This window comes from Calonectris borealis, chromosome 2 (assembly GCF_964195595.1).
Source record: "Calonectris borealis chromosome 2, bCalBor7.hap1.2, whole genome shotgun sequence".
NCBI lineage: Eukaryota > Metazoa > Chordata > Aves > Procellariiformes > Procellariidae > Calonectris > Calonectris borealis.
In genome coordinates, this window is record NC_134313.1 from 45,670,495 (window position 1) to 45,695,389 (window position 24,895).

The window sequence follows — 24,895 nt, forward strand, 5'->3', positions numbered from 1 at the left end:
TTTGGTTTTATGGAAAGGTGTATTAGTACTGTTTTGATAAAGACCCGTTAAACATACGGAAAAGGATTCATTAGTGTTCTAGGAAGATTCTTCATTTAAAGTGTTTAACCATAAAATTGTGTTGCAGTGATCCCCACAATGTAAACTTAGGAACCAGCTTCATTCTGATAACTGAAATGACCTTAGGTGTCTGGATTGCGTTTGTGAATTCCTGACTCACGAATGTGCACAAATAGGCATGTACAAAACAGGAATTTTCTGAATTGTGTTGGAGTATTCTCAGATAAAAGATTACATTCATAATTTTAAAAAGAATGCTTGGTGAGATATGCTTGTTTGAAGAGGCAGGTGGAATTTTTTAAAAGGTGATACTCAGCAATGCAATTAAAAAGTCAGGGGTGAGTGTGTCTTTGTTTTTTTCTTTTTCCCTTTTTGTTAGCTAGATTACCTAGAACGTGTACCAAGATTCATGATGGTCTTTTTCTTCTTTTGTCTATCTAAGCTGACTTTGTAATTAGTGTTAATAACTAGTTCACTATGGGTACTCTAATCCACCACTTCTAGATGAATAAACTTTTTTATTTTCCTTTCTTCCAGTCTTCTGTTGCTGTTTTACTGGTAATTCGTGCAATATTAAAAGTGTTAAACATATGGATTTTCTGAGTTTAGTGATTAATAATGTAATAACTGCAGATAAAATACAGATCTGAAGGAATTATTTTGAAGTGAATATGCTGTGTAGAATTTGTGAAACTTGCTAGTCACTTAAGAGCCAGCAAGCTGTTGAAAACTTGTAGGTAGTTAAGGTATTCATACTTCTCTAGTGAATGTGACAGGTATTAGGAGGAGCTCAGATACTCAGATACTCAGTCCAATTTTGAGGACTAAATTCTGTGCTGAATCCAGAAGAGACCAATATGTGGTTGTATCTGCAGTAGTATTCTGGTTTAACTCAAAAGTGAACATCTGAGAAGCATCTCCTGGACATCACCATTCACCTGGCTTTGTCATCCCACTGGGGATGATTTCAGAGCATGTAAAGCCAGTTCCTTTCAAATGTATCTCAGTTGGTACATGCTCCAGCGGCTGTTGGACATTCACTTCTTGGGATGGGACTAGAGCTAGTCCAAAGGCAGTTGCTGTCCCCTCCAAATATATATAATATGGGTGATAGGTTCTTAGCACTGTTTCCAGTGTCTGTGTAAACTCTTACACTGCATTGCTTGCTAATGTAGACAGCCCATGTTGACATATTAAAGCTAAGATAAAAAACGTTGGGTTGAGTTAAAATCTGAAGGGCAGAATTTTGATTAAATGCTAGCTGTCTTGGCTCTTAATAGAGAGCTCTGCTTTATAAAATGATCCAATACTAACAATATTTCATCACCCTCTAATAGTTGTTGATTTGTTTCTCTTTTGAAACTCATGTTATGTAAACATGTCTATTTTCCAGGATTTGTTTGTGATGTGCTTCTAAAAGAAGAACTGAGAATCCATTACATACTTACACTTTTGGGAAAACTCTCCTCCTAATGTATTTTGCAAACTAATTGAATTACCATAGAAATTCAGCATGGGAGGAGCTGTGAGCGCTGGAGAAGACAATGATGACTTAATTGATAACTTGAAAGAAGCTCAGTACATACGCACTGAGAGTGTGGAGCAAGCCTTCAGAGCAATTGATCGTGGTGATTATTATCTGGAAGGATACAGGGACAATGCTTATAAAGACTTGGCCTGGAAGCATGGAAATATACACTTGTCAGCACCTTGCATTTATTCTGAAGTCATGGAAGCACTGAAGCTTCAGCCTGGATTATCTTTTCTAAATCTGGGTAGTGGAACCGGATACTTGAGTACAATGGTGGGATTAATATTAGGTAACTTCAACGTTTTTATTTTAATATAGTGTTTCTGCATATTTTTAGAAGATTATACAAGCCCTGTAAAACTATACTTTTACTTCTTTAATTAATGACAGTACTATACTTAAGACTGGGTGTTTGAGAGGTTTTGTTAAAATATTCTATGTTACCTATGAGCTGTTCACTGGTGCTGCTGTTCAGTGACACTTCATGGAGTGTTTTGGAAGAGGCAGTTGTTCCTGCTTGCCTTTCTGTAGTCTAAAATTCTCATTTGAAAAGAAGTCCTTTTGTTGCTTAAAAGGAAAAGGCATAGAGGAACAATTTTTGAGGACTAAAATTTTAGTCTGCATTTGCACCATGTTTATGCCCTTCCTCTTAGATTACTATTTTGATCTTTAGTTTATGGAAAGAAAAATCTAAATTGTAAAGGCTAATGACTCCTGAAGAAACTTAACTGAAAAATAAATCTGTATCAGCGTGCAAACAATTATTTTAAAATACATTTATTTAATCATTTTATTAGTGAGAAAGTTTTGGGATGTAGACTGATACATCCATGCAGCATTTAAGCGCTGCAGGTCTGTAGGTTTTTAAAACTATTTTAAAAGATTAGCACTGTGTTTTTAATTCTGTTTTCAAATATATTGCCTGTATGGAAAAAAGATGGAATGAAATGTTGCTGTCTACATTTAAATTTTAAAACCTATTTTAGAGAGAAAAATGCTTTCATGCTCTGTTAGAATACAGAGCGTGTGTACCAACAAATAATTTTTTTTCACAAACGAATTTCATTACATCAAATAACTTAATTTATTTTAGTATGTAGTTTTCATAGATATAATTTAGTTTACTGTATTACATGGAGTTTTCGTATTTCCTTGGTTGCAGAAACCTTGCTGACAGGTAACATGCAGATTTTGCATATATTTATTTATATACACATCCGAGCTGTGAAGAGTTGGTTTGTTAATTTTCATTTAGTTTAGTTACTTTCTGACATCTGTTCTTATTTATTAAAGAGGAAAAATTATCCCGAATAGTATATAACAAACGTCATTTGTTAGCACCTCTGGTAGTGTCTTTTGTTCCAGTTAATACCAATAAATTCAACAGATTCTACTGTTCTCTTGTGGAAACAGGAATTGTGTTCATTCACAGGTAAAAATAAAAAAAAGATACCTACTCTATTAGACTGTTGCTTTGCCCTTTTCAAGAGTGTTTCTGTTTAAGAAAGTAGATATTTTTAATTAGATCGTAATATTTTAAGTTCAGCATTCTATTTCAGTGTTAAAACAATTACTAAATATTGCTGCATTTTTTTCTCTAAAATGTTTGCTCAGGGTGGTGAGTAATGGTATTCATTTGTTTCTCTGCCTTGTGGAAAGCTTTGTTATTTCATTATTCTTTCTTAACTACCATGTTTAAAAAAGAAATTGTGGCTTATGTATATTGCACATGTATCTGTGTATTTATCTAACCTGTTTTGAGTGGATGTTGGTTGGCTGTTGAATGCTTCTGGGTTTGACCTCCCCTTATCAAGCAGAATTCCTGTCCTTCAGAACATTATATGTGGAGTTGAAGAAATTAAACAGGAAAAGACTTGTCTTCAGCAGAGGGTGAGATTGACTGGCAGCCCCCGAGGAGCACGGTTACACTGCAGACATTCCCACAAAGCCAACTCAGGTGCTGATGTGTCTTTAGCAGCGCTGAGGAGCCTGGAGAAACGACTGCTCAGCTACTCACAGAAGGAGGCTTTCCGTGTTTCTGTAGTGCTGTACCCAGTCTCCGAAGTCTGCTTAGTGTTATAATGTGGTTTGAGTGCTAGGCTGAGGCATGGAAGGTGTAAATATTACAATTTGTGTGCCTTTATTTTCTTACTCTGCTCCCTTTGATAAAATTACTAGTTGCATATAATCATTCTTCTTTATTTTAGTGTTTGTTTTAAACCAGGGAACAGCTGCTTTAACAAAGAAAAATAAACAGAAGTAATTTTCTGACAAATAAACCATATATATTTTTAAAAGTTCACATTTTTTTTTAAACCGATTTCGGTGTGCATTGCAATGAGTAGCAGAGAACCATGTGGTTTTAGACAGTAGTTGAATATCTCTCAGTTTGACAATGTAGTGAGTAATATTTCTGCCACATTGTCAAAATGACTAGATTAAACGAGCAAGTAATTTGAAACTGGTACACACTTGTAAGTACAGCAACATACTAAAAAAACCAACACCACTCCATAGAGATTAAATTGACTGTTGTTGATACCGTTAAAATGTAAACGTAGTTCAGACTAGATGGTGGAATTGCTAGCTCATTACACTGAAAGAGGACATTTGACTTTGGAGAGTAACAGAGAATATGGTTTCACATTTTTAGAGGGGCTGACTCTTTGCTTAAACGTACGGCTGTGACTTTCCTGATGAAAGAAGAGAACATCTTTCTCGTATTTCTGTCCAAATTGTGAATACTGTGGTGTATCATGATGTGGTGGTGTCTTGCATTCATAGATTTCATTTCAAGCTGTTGAAGCAACTGACATTTACGGTTTTTTACATTCTTTGTTTTTCAAAATTGAGTATTGAAAGGAATGTATATGTGAATTTTGGGACAGATGATGTCAATGCATTTTTAATTTACTTTAAATTATGAGGTTAAAGGAATGGCGATTAATTTTTAATTAAAGAAAACATACCTTGGATGCTACTGCATGCTGTAGAACTGCAACTACACTGGTTAGAAACGTCATAACCTATTACTGTGCAAGGGAACATTAAATAATTAAACAGCTAGGAAGGGATTGCCTATGCTAATGCTTTTCTTAATGTGATAGATAATCACCTAAATTTACAGTAGGTATGAGTGTCAACAGGAGTTACATGTTTTCACAAGTTCTAAGAGCATCCCTTGGATGATCTGCCTACCTCTTGCTTGCCATCAGAGAGGTCTTACGAGCACTGCCTATGGTAAACTATTGGATTGGTTTTATTTCACCTAGTAGAAAGTGTTCTAAACTATGTAAAAATTGCAATTATTAATCAGTTTAGTGGCATATACTTTTTTTTTCTTGCAGTAAAATAAAACCTTTCTTAGTAACCCTAGGTCTGTTTTATTAATTGGTGTGCTAGAAAAGACAAATTGAATTCTGTTTCATTGGAGTAATAACTTTGAGCTAAATATTTAGGAAAGATTTAGAATGTAGTAGAGAATATAAATATAAGTTTTGTCTAATCTTATTGATGTTTATTTTCCCTTTTTCCCCTTCCCTCTCCCTTTTCCAATTCTATACTCCAGTGACTAAAGTCCCTGGGCTATAAGTGCATGTTAAATATAGAATCCCCACAGCAAATGTGACTATCTGATTCAGATTCCTTCCTGATGTGGATAATCCTCATAATACTGTCTCGTAATTTCTTCTTGTTCCTGAAAAATAGCATTAACTTCTGGCACACAAATTGACTTGGAAATACACTTGGATTTGATTGCACTAAAGCAGTGTTGCAACTGTGATGGGATGGTGATGAGTGAACATAACGTAGTCAATTTAAATGTTCTAGATGTAAATTAATTATTATATAAGTAAATCAGGAGCAGACGTCTGATTTTGGAACTTGCAAAATAGAAGAGCAGATGTGGCTAAGGGGGATATAATACCTGATCTCTGAATTGTCAAAAGCTGAAAATTTTGCCATAAGAAAACTTGTCAAAATTTAAATACCAAAATATGGACTAAATCATAATTTGAAATTGTTGTGTTCCAACTAAATACTGTGTTGAAAGAAGTTGCTCAGACTGGCTTACATGTAGTCAGATTCATTTTTTTTCTGCATGCTTATGAAGAAAATTCATTCTATAAAATTGTTTTGCCACAGTCTGTCCCTGTTCTTTCATTGATCCTTTGGCCTTTTACCTTCTTCTTAAGCATTGGTAATGCAGATGCAAAAAATAACTTTGTCTAGCGGTGTTGGGAGACTTGTGTTTTATGTGATGTTAGTGCTTTCACAGATGAAAGGTATAATGCTGTTCCATGCTGTTGTGCTGTGCTTAAAAAAAAAAAAAAAAAAACAAACAACACAAAAAACCCAAAAAAAACCCAAAACAACACCCTCCTGTTTTTATTTACAGGACCTTTTGGGATAAATCATGGAATAGAGCTTCATTCAGATGTGGTAGAATATGCCAAGGAAAAATTGGAGAGCTTCATAAAATATAGTGATAGCTTTGATAAGTAAGTATCTCATTTTTCTAGTTCACTTTGCAGCAACGTTTTTGTTCTTAAACTGAGTGCATCATTGCTTGTGAGTTTAGGGAGGGGAGAAGAATGCCATCACACAAGCAAAACATAAAACTTCCAGTTTGTGACGCTAGTTCATGAGGTAAGTTAAGGCTTAAGAAAGCACATTTAGAAGTGTGGGAGTATTCCTGCTGTGTAATACTTAACCAAAGTTGATTTCTCTGCGTTTTGGTGGTGTGTATGCATACACACACAGGTATGTATGTGCATGTACATGCACATATAAATACGTACTTGGAGAATGACGTGTTATGCAGGTGTCTTTGTCTGCATGTGTAAAGTAATTTGTATCCATTAAGTCAGTTTTTATTATGTAACTGGACATCATCTTTCTGTACAGTATTAACTTTTTTCTAATCTACCACTGTTGATCTAGACGTGAGTAAATTTATCTTATTGTCTTCATGTTTATTACCTGAAGAGGTGAATTTAGGAGTATTCATCTGTGCTCATACACCACTCATTTTCACTGATACACTTCTGGGTTACAGGGCTTTGAACCTTATTGGTTCTACCTACTCAACAATTTTTTTATTAGTTTTAAGTTGGCCCATAAGAATCTGCCTGTTGGACCTCTCTGCCTCAGTGAAAGGGAAAACAAGGTCCTAGCTAGGGCTATTCTCTGTAAAGACTTTTTTCCTTACAGGCAATAAGTTCTCCGACAGTGATTATGAGGTAGCTTCTGGAAATGCAGAAAAGCTTTTGAATTGTAGGAGTAGCCTAAGAATTGCACATCCTACGCCTCTTCTCTTCCCCAGTGGGCAGCAGAGAAAATTCTTTCTATCCATTTACCTTTGTTGTGATGTGCCTTATGAACTGCCATGCTCTTGGTTATGTTGGCTGGAGCTCAATCCACTTTTTTCCATACCCCAAACTTGTGGAGCTCTGGTCTGACCACAGGCCTTCCTCCTTCTGCTCCAAAGTAACAGAAGGCTCTTAATTAGAGTATAAGGTTAAGTTTAAAGTATCATCCTAGTGTTACCTGTATCTGAATTCAATTCTGTACTTACGATGTTGACTAGATGATTTTAGTACTATGTTCCCCCATTAGAATAAGTACAATTATGTAAGAGGAAATATGTATGTTTCATTACTACTGTCTTAATTTAATACAAGAACTTACGCTAGCTGAGGTTAATACATACAGAAGCCAGAACAAAGAAAAATAGTTTCAGTCTAGAACTTTATGGTGCACTTTATATAATCTGTCTTAAAAAAACGTGTGTGAAATGTGGTTATTTGTGATCATTACTAATATTGCATTAGTGGCTCTATTAGGTTAAACGTACCTGCCAGCTAATCAGTTCCTCTACATACTTGTATTCCTGCATTCCTGTAGGTGTGTGTACTCAGACGTACAAAAAGCTGGTTTTGATTGAAATGTCTTTCCCATCTGGTGATAACGTTTATGTACAGAAATTAAGAGAAATTGAGTGAAGGGGTAGCAAGGAAATGTTATTATCATTTAAACAAAATCTGATCAGGATATTTATGTAAATAAATATCAGAACATGGGGGTTTACACTTTAAAACATGCAAGAACTGGGGGGAAAAAAAAACCCAAAGTTGCTAGACTTGGCATAAGTGAATGTCAGTGTTGTATGTTGTATGTATAATCCTTATTTGAAGGAAATAAGTGATCATATGTAGTAAGTGATCTAAATATTCTTAAAGGAGAAGAGGTGTATTTTCCCCTAATTCAGCGAAGATCGACTCTGGGGACAGTGTTAGAAGTGCTGTGTGCTATTTAAAACTATAATTAAATTGATCTTTAGTTATACGGTGTTATTCCAATGAGGGGAAAAAGTCAGCTAGTTGGTGAATATGGTCTAAAGTTTGTTACTAATATATACATTATATCTTGGCACATGCCATTTAACAATCCACTTTTTCCTCCCAACAGTAAAATACTAAGCAATGGCTACAGAAACACCCTCTTCACCAACCTAACAAAAATTATACTTCTGTGAAAGTGCTTTTTGATACAAATCTACTTGGTAATAGCTGCCCTGCAGCTGACATGATCCTGACTGGCTGGTTAGATTTTGTGTTTTATGGGGGGATTTGCAATTTGTCTGCATAGCTGATTCTGGTTAACTACTTTCTTTGTAAATACTCTGTATTTTAATGTAGCTAATGAAGATGGTATGTGGGTTTTTCTTTTTTTTAGTATGAGCAAATTTATACAGCATGTCTTGAATTTTAATCTGCCTCTCAAAGTAACGTGCTCTGGGTCAGTAAGTCTGGTTTTGATTCTTGTTTCAGTAACTTTTTCCTGCATCTTCGTTTATAAGTGAAAGATACTTACCCAAAATTGTGCGGACTGTGGCATCTGAACTTAACTACTGATTTGGTCAGCTTAGTGTGTGGACGAAAGACCACTCAAGAAAAAGGTGTGCGGTGTCTGGCTGCTGTTGAACACTGGTGTATATCTAGCAGGCGTCCTTACTGTTTGAAAATAGATTTTTTTTTTTTTTTTGGCAGACTGGTATGAATGAAGCTAATTGTCTGAGTGGATATGTGTGTATGATGGGGAAAAATAGCTTGCACTTGCTAGCAGCCTCTAACGAGTTACACGGGACAGAAGGAACACAGAGACCATGATCTGTTTTCCTGGCAGTAACAGAGTTATGCGGATAGGGAATTCTGTAAAACTTTGCATTGCTACTTCGCTGCGTGCTTTCTTTAGTATATAATGTTCTTTAGTCTGGTCTGAATATTTTAAGCAACCTCCTTTTGAAACAAAAAGCGGGGGTTTAACCTTATGGGTAGGTACTTGGAGAGCTTCAACCTAGATCCTAAATAAACACTTTAACTTTGTGGTGTTCCTTTGCTTGGAGTAATAGGCCATTGTCTTTGCATCTGACTTTTGTGTGGAACCGGGTCATGATGATTTAGGTGGGCTTTTGCCTGATAAAGCAAGATGGAATATTGCTTTAATGCCATTTTTATGGGGGAATGATCCCGTGTTGTGTGGTATAATATAACTTTTTTCTTGATTCCTGATAAGAATGTTGTTGAAATGTAATTAAAAACTTACTTTTCTATGATTGGGGTAAGTGCTTGACCAAAGATTGGAAGCAATGTAAAAATAGCATGTCCAGAAGGATTTGAGACACTCTGCCTAAAGGGAGGGTTGTCTAGCTCTGGTAGCTGGGCTTCTTTCAGTTTTGGCCTCTTGAACTATTCATCGGAGGAAAAACTTTTCAGGTACCTGTTTCAGAAAGACAAATAATTCCAGTAATCACTTGTATCTGTATCCATATCCCACCAATCTATAAAAATAGTTTTCCTCTAAATGGAGGTGGAGTTGTTCGTTCTAAGAGGTGAAATGCTGCCTTTATTTTACTTGACAATATATGTTTGCCAGTAGAAGCAAAGGAGAAGTGCCAACTGAAAGTGTCGTCATGGTTGAGGTGCAAACATTTTAGGTATAGACTAAAGAAAGTTCTCTGAGTCTGAAATATGTGTAAGGCGCTCTATTAGTCTTAAAACCTCCAGGGAATGCATGCCAATTAAGGGGAAAAAAATCATTCCTTAAGAAGGCTCTATCTAAAACACATATGTGCAAGTACCAGGCCCCGCTTCACCTGTTTATTGAAGGGGAATGTGTTGTCTTTTCTGCTCCCAGTCAACTTCTAGACCTAGAATATCCAGCTCGGAGAGAGAGCCACAGGGCAAGGCTAGGTTGCCCATCTTCTAGCACCCTATCAAAAACCAAACCTGGGTAAGCTGGTGAAGTCCCTGCTGTGAAAGAAAATCACCAACCCTTCTCAGGATCAAAAGAAACCACTTCAATGGTAAGTGACAAGAACCCAAGTACTACTTCTGGGGTGACTGTTATGGGTGAAACTTCTTCCTGAAGTCCTGTAGTAGATTGTGTTGGCATTGAAAAATAGTAAGCTTGTCTTCCAACAGAATATTGATTTGTCTTCATCGAAATACAGGGCTCCTGCTAGGACTCTGAAGGCTCACTTTCTTTTCATTAAAGCAGATTTGAAACAGAAAGCTCCTTGTATACACACAAAGAAAATAAAGCTTCTTCCTGCCTGTGCAGCTGGTTAATGATTGCAATAAAAATCTAAGCAGGAAAAGCAAGGTGTCTCCAAAACTCACAGGTGGCTTTCTCAGTTTAAATCTTACTGATAACTTAGGCTTAGTTTCAAATAGTGTAAATGATGGTTTTTTTAGTGGTGAATGAATTCTTGTTGAGGTTTAGTCTAACCAGAACAACACAGGGACTACAAGAATTTTAGTGGGATTCTTTGATGCCAGAGGTTATGTTAAACAAAAAGGAAAGGAAAACAGGCTTTTGGAATATCCCTTTTTCATTTAGGGATATTAAAGAGAAGTATCATTTCTAATCCTACACCTCGTAAACCAGAAGGCGCCAAAAATGACAATTGAATCTACTCTTATCTAGGAAGGAACTAAATCTGCATTTTTCAAGTATTTGATATTTGTAGAAATACATATTCTTGCCCTCTCAGAACCACACATAAAATATCTTTTAGAAATAAATAAAGAAATCCCATGGTGGACACTGCCTTCCTTTGGAAATCTCTCAATGCTACAAGTTTTGATAATATTTAGAACATTTGTTACATTAAAGCAAGTGATGACAATGCTCAGTGCATAGTTCATATAAAACCTGTTGCTTCACAAAAACCTGCAGTATAAAATACGACAATTTCAACCTATAGAACCATTTTTTTGCTTCAGTTAAAAAAAAAAAAAGCAAATACTCTTCTGGTTTTGTAAACAGATAGTTGTTTTCCAGACTTGTATCCATGGATGTGTTAGGGCCCTAACAATAAACTGAAGTGACAGAAATTTTTTTTTTGCTTCCCTATTCCTGTCCACTTTTCTTAAAATTCACTGTGGAATGGATAATAAGTATTCCTTCAATATAATCCTTCATTTTACCACCAAAGTTTAGAAATAGTGCATAATGAAGTTTAAATTTTATAAACCAGTGTTGAAGGGAGAGTGAGGTTAGTCGTAAGTATTTTTAAGAACCAGTGTTTGAATTTTTCTTCAGAAATAAATGAGTAATATATTTTGGTCCACTTCAGTGAAGCTGATCAGATGAATATCAGAAATGATAAACAAGATAGCTAAGGTCTTATAATAGAAGAACCAAGACAATTTTATTCAAAAATGGAGATGACAAATACAAGTGAAGTAGAAATACAGGTTTCTCACTTGCTGTCCTACAGCATTGCCTGAAAGCTGAAAAAGTGTTCAAGACAAAATTACTGAAAAGAAGTTTTACTAGCATCACTTTTGGCTATTAAAATTATTATTACTGTAATTGGATGCAAGCAACTTAAAAGTTGTCATTGTAGATTCTGTTTTCAAAGATGTAGTCTTTTTCTTTGTTTCTGTTTATTCTAACATTTGTAGTGTACATGCAGAAGGTCTCGCAAATAATAATACTAATAGTAGGTAAAATGTGTGTAACTTTACAACAAAATACTAGCAATCCATGAATATGCATTTATACATGAACCAAAGACTAGTTCAGAGAGCTTGAAAAATTGCTTAAATGAGATGGAATGAATAGTGGAGAAAAAATACAAAAAAAGGTGGAAATAACTTGCCGTCTTGCTGTGCTGCTATTGTCCTACTTAACAGGAAAAGAACACTTTTTAAAAATTGTTTTCCCATATTAACTGATTCAGGTTTTAAGTTTCTTAGCTAGTGATTTAATCTTAAATGGACATCACTGACAGGATATCACTGACAAGATATAACATGGGAAGTATTTTTTGAGAAATAAATGGGAAAACCTTTTCCTGCAATATATAATAAGTACCTTTAAATCTGATTGGTATTAGTTCTAAAACACTTTTGCAGTTGAGTAAAATGAGAAAGGCTAATGAGACATAGAAATCGGAAAGTATTTCATTATTCCGTTGCACATTGCATGTTATATCACACAAAGCCATGTAAGTGTTGACCTTCATCTGTGGTTTTCAAAGAAGATAAGTTTTATGTCAGTTTAAAACCTGAAAAATCCGCTAAACGATCTGAAAGCTTCTTCAAGGCTTCTTTCAGTGAATGCATTAGTGTTTAAACAGGTTCTAGGAGTACTTGGAGTAAGATTACTGAATTATGAAATTCTTATGTTTGACATGGGAGAAGCTCTGAGAGTATTGTCTTTTTAATGCAAATGGACAAAGGAGCCAGAACTTCCTAGATTAAATTATTTGTAGTTTTTCAGTCTTAAAATAACCACAGGAAACACTTATTTTTCAGCTGCTGTAGCTGTTTTAAAAAGATAGGCCAGTTTTTGGTTGGTGAAAAAAACAATCTGCCAGAACTGATTATTTTTTTTTTTTTTAACTGATCCCTCCCCCCTCCTTCTTCCCCCATCCTGAGGGATTATTTTGCTGAAAATATGGTCAGCAGTATATTGGAATTAGGACAGCAGTACATTAGTATAGGACAAAAGTAAGTGTTATTTCCTTGTCACAGTAGTAAAAATAGTTTAATGTTTTATCATATCTTTTCAGAATCTACACATTTTGCAGATTCATTTCAATGTCTGGTTATTAATGTATCTGATGGTTTAAGGGAAGTTTGATACAAAGGTAATTTCATGAGTTCTTATGCTGGATTTACAATTCTGTTTTGGAATATGTATTAAAACCTGTTCTGTTTTGGTTTTTTTTTCCCATGAAAAGTTATGCATGAAATTTGCCTTGCAGTGCTTTTGAATTCTTTGTTCCAATGTAGCGTCACTGTAATTCAAATGGCAAGTGTTAACAACTTGCCAACCTGTTCTTATACATCATTAAAGTTGAAGAGTAGTCCTTTGTGCCCTCAATTCAAATAAATTTAAATAAATTTCCTTTTAGAGGGGAATTACTTGGAGCAGCTTGATGGTACTGAATGAGATTTCAGACTTTTTGGAGGATTTGAGTTGCCTGACTAAAGGAAATGAGTGTGGATGGGAAAACAGTATACTAAATTCATACTGAAATGGGTTTTCTTTCTGTAAGGGCTGTGAGCAGCAAGCTGAGATATGAGTGTGGTTGGTAAATATAAGGATAGGCAGAAGTGTACTGTTAGATGATATCCTGCTATGAATGTAGTAGTTGAGAGGAGTAAGACGTAGCTGGAGTGATGCTGGTTTTAAGAACTTACTAATTTTTCTCTTGGCAAAAAACAGGTTTAAGTGGTTCCTCAGTATTGCTGTTTTTTTTAAAGCATCTTGTTACATGTTTTACTGTGCAAGCCTGTGGATATTGAAAGTTGTTTTTCCTTCAAATTACTTGATTTTTCTCTCGAATTTTATTGAACTTCTTCCTTTTTAAAGAGTCATGTATACCACTTTAAAAAAAAAAAGACAATTCATGCTTACTTGCACCTAGTTTCATCTTCAAGAGACATCAAGATAACATCCTGCATTCATGAAGGTTATATAGATAGAAGAGCTTAGCTCAAGAAGCATATTGTACATCTTCAGAGTTGGAAGTAATTAAAGGGTAGGTTCTGTGGGTGGGTGTTATGGTAGGACCAACTGCTGAATCCCGTTGTAAAAAAAACCCTTGCTATTAGAGTAGGTTATTGTACTATGCGCTCTTATTTTTTAGTTAATATGTTGTTATCACACAAATACTAGATTGGTGGATATGGATACAAGAGCAGCAAACTTTAATCCTAGGTCTTTGCTATAAATGTTGTTTTAAATGGATGTTCATTTTATTACAATAGTAATACTTCATTGTGTTGATATCTATGGGGAATCTTACTTAAAAGAACATGGGCAGTAACAATCTATTACTTGATAATTTTCTTAAGTTGCTGCAGCAAAGACAGAAATGCACTTTAAATTCTACAGAAAATTTTTTACGTTCAGCTGGAAGAAAAGTACTCTGGCTGTGTTGAGGGTGAACTTGAAACACCCATCCTTGAGGGATAGATTACAAAAATGCAAAAAATGGAAGGGCAGAATCATGTCAACAGACATTTTATGTGCTTGAAACTGCTTGATTACCTTGGGCCATTGCTAAAAATGATCTGCGTGTGCTTAAATTTATCCTATGGCAAGTGCTCATTTAAACAAATTTTCTGTTGCTGTGTTATCTATAATGGGAACTCTTAATTTCTGTTCTTTTGGCTGTTGGTTCTCTTGTAATCAAGATGTGAGATTCAAGTGAAGAACCTAATGTGATTAAAACTTCTCCAGATTGTTACAGCCTTTTTTGGCATCTGATGTTTGAAATAAGAGGGTTTTTTCATGTTACCTATTTAAGTCTCTGTAAGGCCACCCTGGCCATTTGGTAGAAGTGAACAAATGGTAAAGAACACTTGATATTTCTTAGTTCCATTTCAACTCGGTAAATAAAAAGAAAAAATTAAGTGAAATATTACCTCATCTTGGTAGGTAGCTTATGTGATTGTCAATACTGCATGTTAAAGCAGTAAACCGTTTATTTTCAGCAATGTCATTAATCTAAAAAAAGATAGCTCAGTGTAACACAGGAGGAGATTGAATATCTGATATGTTTTGATGTCCCAAAGCAATAGGAATAAAATCAACTTGTTGGATATAGTGACCATTAGGATTTGGCATTGATTAAGTCAAGTTCTATTGTAAAACAATGTGGTTGATACCACTTTCATACTGTAAGACTAACAAGCTTGTGATGCTGTTGGTAGGTATTCTTAAAATGGCTTATTCCCTTGTATTTGCAGAACCTTTGTATTTAAGTTTTAGATCATTGCCTGATCAAATGATGGAGTCTTTTATACTTAAGTAAAAGTGAACTTAACTTTGCTTATTTTGAAAATTATTTGGGCAAGTTAGTAGGACAATTTCTCAAAATTATACTTTAGTCTGTTGGAAGGTCATCACAAATGACTGGATTAGAAAAATACAAGAAAATGGTACATGCATTTATCAGTTCTTTCTAATTCAGAGGCACATGTATCGTTTTGTGAAAATGGAATCAGCTGAAGATTCAGGGAGTGGGAAAACACTCTTGTTGCGTCACTGGTGAGGTTTACTTTACTTCGGAGTGTGGAGGAGTAAGGTTCACCCTTGTACAACTTAACTGGGTTTGAAAAGTGTATAATTACTATATGAACTCTGTATGCCTTTTTTTCTAGTGTTTTGTCACTGCTCATACCATAACACATGAAGCAGTTGGTTCTGTTGGATGCACGAATGAAGAACTCACGTGTTGTTGTGACAAGACACAGTTCGTAACCTTTTCCTCCCATTTCTTCTACCTACTTTTATTTAGCTTTCTGGGTAACAGGAAGCTACATACAGCAATTCTTGAACTGCCTATGTTCAAGTGGGCAGCTAGCATACCAGTGCAAGCCAGCTCGGTGTTACTGTTGCATGGCCAGATGAGCCGAGTAGACCCCCTTGTTTTTCATCGGACATGGACTAGAGATATCTTCTGGAATTACATGTATCCTACTCCATACAGTGTTTAGGTTTGCTGTGGAAAATTAGTCTTTCGGGAAACTCCTGCTGTTGACTAATTAGCTGAAGCTATGTGGGGGAAGAGGGTATTTTCTGAAGTAACAAATAACTAGCTGTTTTGGTCATAAGCCTCATGTCTCCACAAACCAGTGCTAATAACGTGGAACACAGTCCAGCCAATTTAAAGTGCCTGTAGACACTGTTGGTCTCTAGTGCTTAACCCATCTCGTTCTTACAGGTGTGAAAGGAAGTTGCTTCTGTGTCTTCATTTGCACTTTGTGCCCTTCTGCTTGCAAGCTGTGGAGCTAAATGAGAGCTTCAGCTTTTACTATATTTGTAAGACCACTGTGGATTTGCATCCACAGCTCATGTATAGAGTATTTTGTGTCTGGGGAATGTTTTATGGATTTTTGTTTTGTCTTGTATTTTTGCTTCCTTGGAGAGTTTGGTGTTCCTGCTTGTTTTAAGAGGGTGTGACCAGTGGCCTCATGAGCTTTAGGGTGGTTTCTAGTAGAGGAAGCTGTTTAGGAGTATCTGGTAATAAGCTTGCGAGCTTTTAGAGGAGCATCCTGAGAAGATCAATAGAAGTTCTGAAAGTTGCCAGGTTAGGCAGGCAGGCTGTCTTCATTTTTCTAAAACTAACCAGGGACTGTCTCAAGATTTAAAATTGCATTTTAGGAAAGTACCATATTCTCTCTCTCTCATTGCCCCCCCTTCCTCTTGTACTTTTGAAGCCCACAAAGGTACTTTGCTCAAACTTTCAAGTTAAGTAGGTGTGGTGATGCTCGACGTAAACTGTAGGCAACCTGAAGTTAAAACTATAGCATGAACTGCCTGATTGACCTTCACGAATGTAGAAAAATACATGATAGTCCAAGCGCTTACAAAACGAGATCGCTTCTTCAGCAAAGTGATCAGTGCCTTGGGTTTCATTTTCTTCCCAGTATTTAACTTTGCCTAATGTATTTCTAGATCTTTCTGTGTTAATCTGAGGTTATTTCAACCACAGTTCAGGCTGGGCTAGCTTGTGTGCAACAAGGCAGTTGTTCCCCACTCCCTCTCCCTCTACCTTTTTTCTTTTTAATCTACCAGTGTTGTTTGTGTTTTCACTTTTGCTTCTGGATTTGGATGGGGAAACAACATTATGGACTGTTGGCCACATATAGCACATGAGAGGGCTATGCAGTAGTTGGTAAAGGATCCTGGGGTCTATCTGTGACTAGTCAAAGAAAGGAAGCGTTGTATTATTTTCAAGATCAAGCATCCCATCTTGCAGGGTGGGGTGGAATATACTTCAAGCAAAAACTTCAGTTTAATAGAATTCTGATTTGTTAATGGCAGTGCTGTAGATACAAAAGTCAGCCAAGCCTTATAGCCAGCATCCCTAAGCAGTGAAAGCTGCCAAGCTTTGCTGTAACTGAAGAAATATTGATTTGAATGTTGTCAGGTGTTGTACTGGGATTTGCTACTGCTAGCCAAGTAAAAAAAACAATTCTTTTCCAATGACAGTCAGCTCTAAAGTTCATGAAATGGCTGCATGTATTTGAATTTTTCTAAAAACTTCCTCATTCCTTCTGGATGAAGTTTGAGATGCATTGGATTTTAATACGGCCAGATGAAGTTTATGAACTATTTCATGCAACAACGAGGTGTTAGGTTTTACTTAATTTTTTTTTCAAAGAAAACCATAAATCCTTTCTATGAGCAACTCTGTAACCTCTCTTCTTAATTTTAAAGTGCTTGGGGAAAACGTAAAGTTACTTGCTGAAGGAATTTTTTTACAAAAAGATAGATTACATTATGGCGTTAACAGCTGAAGCACTAAGGTGCTGCAGGGATTTGAAAAATGTCAGAAAATATCAGTGTAATGGAGAATATATGCAGCTTTGGTAATACAGCTTTATCCTGTACATCTTTCCTTTGCTATTTTATGCAATGGCAAAGAGTACTTACAGTCCTTGCAACCGCTGTTGTAAACTTAGATCCACTTAAAAGCAGTTGTATAACTTTGATTTGCTGATGAAAATTAGAACAGATGCTTCTGAGATAATTAATCTTTTTTTTTTCCTTGCTTTGTGAGTGGTCAAAAAATGACAGACTTTTCCATTAAATTCCTTTTTTGGGGAAAAGTGGATTGAGCTCAAGGTGGAAAATCAGTAGGTAGACAAAACCGAGTCTTTTAAAAGCCTAATTTTTAAAAAAAAAGGAGGGGGGCTATTAAGAAATGAACTGTTTCAATATTTATTCAACAGCCTGGGTATCGCACATTGTTGATAAATGTAATATTTTAAAGGCATTTTTACTGTACAGCTTGTAAGGTTTCTTTAGACAAATCTATTTGCTTGCAGTTAGGAAGTCTGGTGATGCTTTGAAGCCTTTTCAGTTTTGCATAACACATAATTATAACTGCTTAAGAGTTTTTCTTTGGTGGTCCCTGATGTGGCAGACAAAAAAATACTATTTTCAAAGTAGTATTGCCATAATACAGACTTTTAAAGTATGTATGCTAATCTTTTTTCATTACATAAAAGAAGATATGAAAAATACTTTCCTGTCTTTATCTGGACTGGCTTTTCTTAAAAATCCTAATTTGAAATGTGTCCCCTCTTTGTTTTTTTTTTCTTCCTCTTAGATTTGAGTTCTGTGAACCTGCCTTTGTGGTTGGTAATTGTTTGGAAATAGCCTCAGACAGTCATCAATATGACCGGATTTACTGTGGAGCTGGAGTCCAGAAAGACCATGAAAACTACATGAAAATTTTATTGAAAGTTGGAGGCATTTTAGTAATGCCTATAGAAGATCAGGTGACTTAGTGACAATTTCCCCTTTTTATCTTTTACCATGAGAAATATATAACTTAAGGAATGCTTTTAAATGTATATTTGACTAAGTTAATGTTCAGCTAATGATACCTTGATTCAGTGTATTGCTGCAGTTAAGCAGATATTAGTCTTTTCAATGAAGTCTTCAACTTTTTTCCCTTAAACTTGTAGGAAAGCATCAATATCCTGCTTCCAACAAACTCTGTGGCAAAGCCGTGTCTTCAGTAAAACTAAAACTCTATTCATAGTATTTTCAGTGTATTATACCAGTCCCAGAACTGCTTTGAAATCTCCTTGCCACACAGATGTTTTCAGTCAGTACTTCAAAACAAAGAAACCACCCTCTAAACCAAGAGAATTTATTTCAGAGAAATATGAAATAGCGTGATTAGTAGGACATTGTAAGGGGAGGAAAAAACAAAGGAAAAAATATGACTTATTTCCAGCAGTTTTCAGTGTTGCTTTTCCATGTTAGATTAAACATTTTGCAGACAGGTGTATTATTTTAATAATACTTCGCACTTTTATCACTTTTCATCCTTAGATCTCAAAAGGCTTTACTAAGGTAAGTATTATTCTCCGTTTTACTAAGAGGGAAATTGAGAAAGACAGATTATGTGATTTAAGTTGATGTCCTCCTAAGTACAGATAATTACTAAAATGCTTATTGATAAACATGCTAGTTACTTTATCTTCCAAAAAGAATTAATCACATTATGTATCTGCTTTCTCAGAATACCAAAGTGATTTAAACATAGCCTGCATGATTCAGTTCCGTAAATATTTTTTTCAGTATTTATTGGACTAAGATACTGTCAGTTGAAATTGATGGAATCCAACTTAAAAGTAGTCACAATTTGAAAGCAAAATTAAAACTGTGAATATTTCTACCTTATATACAAATGTTAGGGGGCTAGACCATGTAAAATATAAGGAGCAGCTGAAAGATCGTTAATGTAGCCTGCAAAGAAACAGCTAAGGGAACATATAATTCCTGACTTGGCTTCCTAAAGGGGTGGAGAATTTACCTAATAGGCAGGAGTCCAATTCTCCTCGCAGGTGCACAGCAAACTGAAAGAAGAATGTTACAAATGGCAGAAAGAGAGCATTCTGCCTTCATATAGGGAAAAGAATTTTTCGCAATGAGAGTGGTTGAACACTACAGCAGGTTGCCTAGTCAGGTTGGGAAATCTCAGTCCTAAGAGATCTTTTTAAACTTTATAGGAAAAGCTTCTGAGTTGCCTGATTTAACTTTGAAGTTGATCTTGTTCAAGCAGGAGGTAGGACTCCAGAGGTTGCTTTCAGGCTAAAGTATTCTGTGATCTTTTGGAAAAATCAGAAAAAGCAAAACTTACCTTGGGCCTTAATTTTCCAGCTGTATCTCTTCCATTGCCAAAAAGCCTTATTCAGTACTCTAGTGACCAAGTAATATTTCAAGGAATATGAAGGTCCTTTCTGTTCATAAAACAGCCTTTATAAATTAATTTTGAAGCAAATCAAAATAGCAGTGTGTTTAAACACGAATCTGAATAGTATTGAGTATGACAAAACTGTAACCACTGATTTATTTTGGTTTTGTTTTTATGCAGCTAACACAAATCTTGAGAACGGGACAGAACACGTGGGAAAGTAAAAATATCCTTGCTGTTTCATTTGCTCCACTAGTGCAACCAAACAGAAATGACAATGGCAAGCATGACACTGTGGGACTGCGTAAGTGTTTGGCTTGATGGATTGTTACAGTGCTTGCTGGTGGTGGTGTGGAGGCTATGTTGGGGAGGCTATGCTATACAGATGTAATATGATAGAACAGGAACGTACAGTTTAGCAAAGCAGTAGCTCACTGATATGCTTTTGTGCTCCTGGCTCATGTTCGATGTTGCTAAACAATTAATATTCTGAATTAAAATGATAGTGTTTCCAGCTTATTTTTCCAGACTTCTTTTCCGTTTAGGTTCAGCTTCTCTCTTTCTAGCGAGGTATAGATAAAATAGCAAGCTAATATTAGGTCTGTCAGGAGTGCTAACTTTCTGATGGTCTTCTAGAGAAAAATATTTATTCTCTTCCCTCTGAAATGCAAGAACAGGTCTAAACTGCAGCTGTGGTGCTGTAGGATTTTAATAGTTGAGTGTGCTTGTGTCTGCCTGCAACTGATGCAGTCATGTCTAGCTGGTTTTTAGTAGTCATTGGGGTTGGCTTTCTAGCTGCAATACTCTGAATTAGGTTAGTAAAGGTACTTAGGAAGTCTCTGAAAGTACATCTGTTGCCAAGGTGATAAGATAGCATGAGGAGGGGTAAGGGAAAAAAGTGGCAGAGAAAGGTGTAGAGTTGAAATTTTCTGTCAGGGTAGTCAGGATAGGAGCAGAGTAATACACAGAGCTTCAGTTAACGTGGGAACTTAAATAAACACAACAAAGAGTGTAGAAGATAACAGCTTTTCCCTCCTGTTTTGTTCTGTTAACGTATAACCAAAGGGAACTAATCCCCCTGTCCTCTTCACATATTTCTTGCCTCCATGCACACTTTTTAACTGTAAAACAGGTATAAACCCTTCAGGAGTCCAGGATGTGCTATCAGATTGCATTGCTTACAACTACTGATCTGGCTATTAATTTTGAGAGTGTGTGTGAGCTTGCTAAGGATAGTTCCTTATTATAGTTACCTTTACTTTTTTTGTTCAAAGTATATAGATGATCCTTTCCTTTATGTAATCAGTTCTTTTGCAGAAACAATTCATTTTGGTTGCTTTAACACTTGCTTTTTGAGACCTCAGAAGTTATTTCTTGAAATTAATTTAAAATCATAGAATAGTTTGGGTTGGAAGGGACCTTTAAAGGTCATCCAACCCCCCGGTCGTGGGCAGGGGCAATCTTCAACTGGATGCGGTTGCTCAGAGCCCCATCCACCCTGACCTGGAATGTTTCCAGGGATGAGGCATCTGCCACCTCTCTGGGCAACCTGTTCAGTGTTTCTCCGCCCTCATTGTAAAAAATTTCTTCCATATATCTAGTCTGAATCTACCCTCTTTTACTTTAAAACCATTCCCCCTTGTCCTGTTGCAACAGGCCCTATTAAAAAGTCTGTCCCCATCTTTCGTAGAAAGTAAGTATTGAAAGGCTATTGATAAGGTCTCCCCGAAGCCTTCTCTTTTCCAGGCTGAATAGCACCAACTCTGTCAGCCTTTCTTCATAGGAGAGGTGTTCCAGTCCTTTGATCATTTTTGTGGCCCTCCTCTGGACCCGCTCCAACAGGTCCATATCTTTGTTGTGCTGAGGACCCCAGAACTGGACGCAGTACTCCAGGTGAGGTCTCACCAGAGCAGAGTAGAGGGGCAGAATCACCTCCCTCGACCTGCTGGCCACGCTTCTTTTGATGCAGCCCAGGATAGGGTTGGCTGCCTGGGCTGCAAGTGCACATTGCCGGCTCATGTCCAGCTTTTCATCCACCAGTACCCCCAAGTCCTTCTCGGCAGGGCTGCTCTCAATCCCTTCATCCCCCAGCCTGTATTGATTCTGGGGGTTGCCCCGACCCAGGTGCAGGACCTTGCACTTGGCCTTGTTGAACTTCATGAGGTTCACATGGGCCCACTTCTTGAGCTTGTCCAGGTCCCTCTGGATGGCATCCCGTCCGTCAGGCATGTCGACCGCACCACTCAGCTTGGTGTCATCTGCAAACTTGCTGAGGGTGCACTCGATCCCACTGTCTTATGTCATTGATGAAGATATTAAACGTACTGGCCCCAATATGGATCCCTGAGGGATACCACTTGTCACTGATCTCCATCTGAACATTGAGCCATTGACCACTACCCTCTGGATGCGACCATCCAACCAATTCCTTACCCACCAGACAGTCCACCCATCAAATCTGTACCTCTCCAGTTTAGAGAGAAGGATGTTGTGGGGGACTGTGTGTTGTGGTTTAACCTGGCAGGCAGCCAAATACCACATAGCTGCTTGCTCACTCCCCCCCTCCCCCGGTGCAACGGGGAGAGAATTGGAAGAGTAAGAGTGAGAAAAACTCGTGGGTTGAGATAAAGACAGTTTAATAGAACAGAAAAGGGAAAAATAATAATGATAATGATAGAATATACAAAATGAGTGATGCACAATGCAGTTGCTCATCACCCGCACTGACCGATAACCAAGTAGCGATCGCTACTTCCTGGAACACGCCTACCATTCATATACTGAGCATGACGTCACATGGAATACCCCGTTGGCCAGCTGGGCTAGCTGTCGTGGCTGTGCTCCCTTCTCCCAGCCTCTGCATTTGGTAGAGCATGGAAGCTGTGCTTGACAGGGCACTTAGCAACAACTGAAAACATCAGTGTGTTGTCAACATTCTTCTCATACTAAATCCAAAACGCAGCGCTAGGAAAAAATTTAACTCTATCCCAGCCAAAACCAGGACACCGTGTCAAAGGCCTTAGAGAGGTCTAGATAGATGACATCCGTAGCTCTTCTCTTGTCTGTTGATGTGGTCACTCCATCATAGAAGGTCACTAGGTTGGTTCAGGCAAGGCTTGCCCTTGGTGAAGCCATGCTGGCTGTCTCGAATCACCTCCCTGTCCTCAGTGTGCCTTAGCATAGCTTCTAGGACTTGTTAATACAAGATTATTTTTTTCCTCTGTTCTTTGCTTTGGATATACTCCATAATAGCTAGGCTGTATCATGCCTAACAGTGAAATACAGTGGTGGCTTGTCAAACTTTCTGGTCTTACTATAATTTTATGCACTCTAATTCCCTAGAAGATAGAGGAGGATTTTCAAGTGTTCTCTATCACTATTCCTGAATTTTCAGAACGAAAATAGTGCAGACCAGTAGCGTTCAGAACTGAACTGTGGTACAGTAAAGATGTTTCCTGTAAGTCTTTTAATAGAGTATTTTCAAAATGACTCTTTAGTGAGAAGAGGAAAATAACATGCAAATGTTTTACTAAGTTGGTGCTATTTAAAAGAAAAAAAAAACGCACTAGGGGCTTTAAGTTGCACTGTAAAATGAAATCAGTAAGATATGCTTCTTTTCACTGCTCAGGCTGGTCTAGTTTTATCATGAAGCTTAGGAAAAAAAAAGGGGAGGATGTGTAAAAAATAGCGATCTGAAGCTCAAGAAATAAAAATTCTAGCTAATTTCTCTTTTATGGTAACGTTGTCTATTTGTTTCAAATCCACACACCTGTAAATTATCTTAAAAGTTCAGAATAGGCTAGGAAACATTATCCTTCTGTAAACTTTAGCCAGAAATTGCAAATGTCGCTACTAAGTAAACATGGAGTCTCTGCCTTGAAAGACTTCTGACACATCTGTAATGTTGTAGAATCATAGAATCATTAAGGTCGGAAAAGACCTCTAAGATCATCGAGTCCAACGGTCAACCCAACACCCCTATGCCCACTAAACCACGTCCCTAAGCACCACATCTACACGTCTTTTAAATACTTCCAGGGATGGTGACTCCACCACTTCCCTGGGCAGCCTGTTCCAAGGCCTGACTACTCTTTCAGTAAAGAAATTTTTCCTAATGTCCAATCTAAACCTCCCTTGGCGCAACTTGAGGCCATTTCCTCTTGTCCTATCGCTGGTTACTTGGGAGAAGAGACCAACACCACCTTGCCCCAACCTCCTTTCAGGTAGTTGTAGAGCACGATGAGGTCTCCCCTCAGCCTCCTCTTCTCCGGGCTAAACAGTCCCAGTTCCCTCAGCCGCTCCTCATAAGACTTGTGCTCCAGGCCCTTCACCAGCTTCGTTGCCCTCCTCTGGACACGCTCCAGCACCTCCATGTCCTTCTTGTAGTGAGGGGCCCAAAACTGAACACAGGATTCGAGGTGCGGCCTCACCAGTGCCGAGTGCAGGGGCACGATCACCTCCCTGCTCCTGCTGGCCACACTATTCCTGATACAGGCCAGGATGCCATTGGCCTTCTTGGCCACCTGGGCACACTGCCGGCTCATGTTCAGCCGGCTGTCAACCAGCACCCCCAGGTCCTTTTCCTCTGGGCAGCTTTCCAGCCACTCTTCCCCAAGCCTGTAGCGTTGCCTGGGGTTGTTGTGGCCAAAGTGCAGGACCTGGCACTTGGCCTTGTTGAACCTCATACAGTTGGCCTCGGCCCATCGATCCAGCCTGTCCAGGTCCCTCTGCAGAGCCTTCCTACCCTCGAGCAGATCAACACTCCGGCCCAACTTGGTGTCATCTGCAAACTTAGTGAGGGAGCACTCAATCCCCTCATCCAGATCGTTGATAAAGATATTGAACTGGACTGGCTCCATTACATCTGACACATGTAATGTTATATATAGGCTACAGTTATAACTCTCATATTAACATAGAGCTTAGTAAAATATCTGTCAGCCGGTCATTCTCAAAGTAGAATCTTTTTCTCATGGAAAACTACAGAGGTGTTGCTAAAAGGATCATTTTACCAACTTAGTTACTGGTTAGGACACAGTTCACTAGACAATGGAAAGAAG

General features: G+C 37.4%; 1 protein-coding gene across 12 annotated transcripts in view; it reads left to right on the plus strand.

The window, feature by feature from the left end:
- The window catches only part of PCMTD1 (protein-L-isoaspartate (D-aspartate) O-methyltransferase domain containing 1), a 49,913-nt gene that overhangs the window by 19,389 nt on the left and 5,629 nt on the right, over positions 1-24,895 (plus strand). For 4 of the 12 annotated variants that reach the window (XM_075141875.1, XM_075141877.1, XM_075141876.1 and 1 more), the window contains 5 exons: positions 1,454-1,880; positions 5,991-6,093; positions 18,237-18,408; positions 18,971-18,991; positions 20,016-20,139. In XM_075141875.1, coding sequence (XP_074997976.1) covers positions 1,574-1,880; positions 5,991-6,093; positions 18,237-18,408; positions 18,971-18,991; positions 20,016-20,139 — 727 coding nt within the window. In that variant the 5' untranslated portion in view covers positions 1,454-1,573. Of the gene's footprint in view, positions 1-1,453; positions 1,881-4,718; positions 4,832-5,990; positions 6,094-8,457; positions 8,553-9,790; positions 9,960-18,236; positions 18,409-18,970; positions 18,992-20,015; positions 20,140-24,895 lie in introns of those variants that run through there. The other 8 variants (XM_075141880.1, XM_075141881.1, XM_075141882.1 and 5 more) reach the window with 7 other exon arrangements.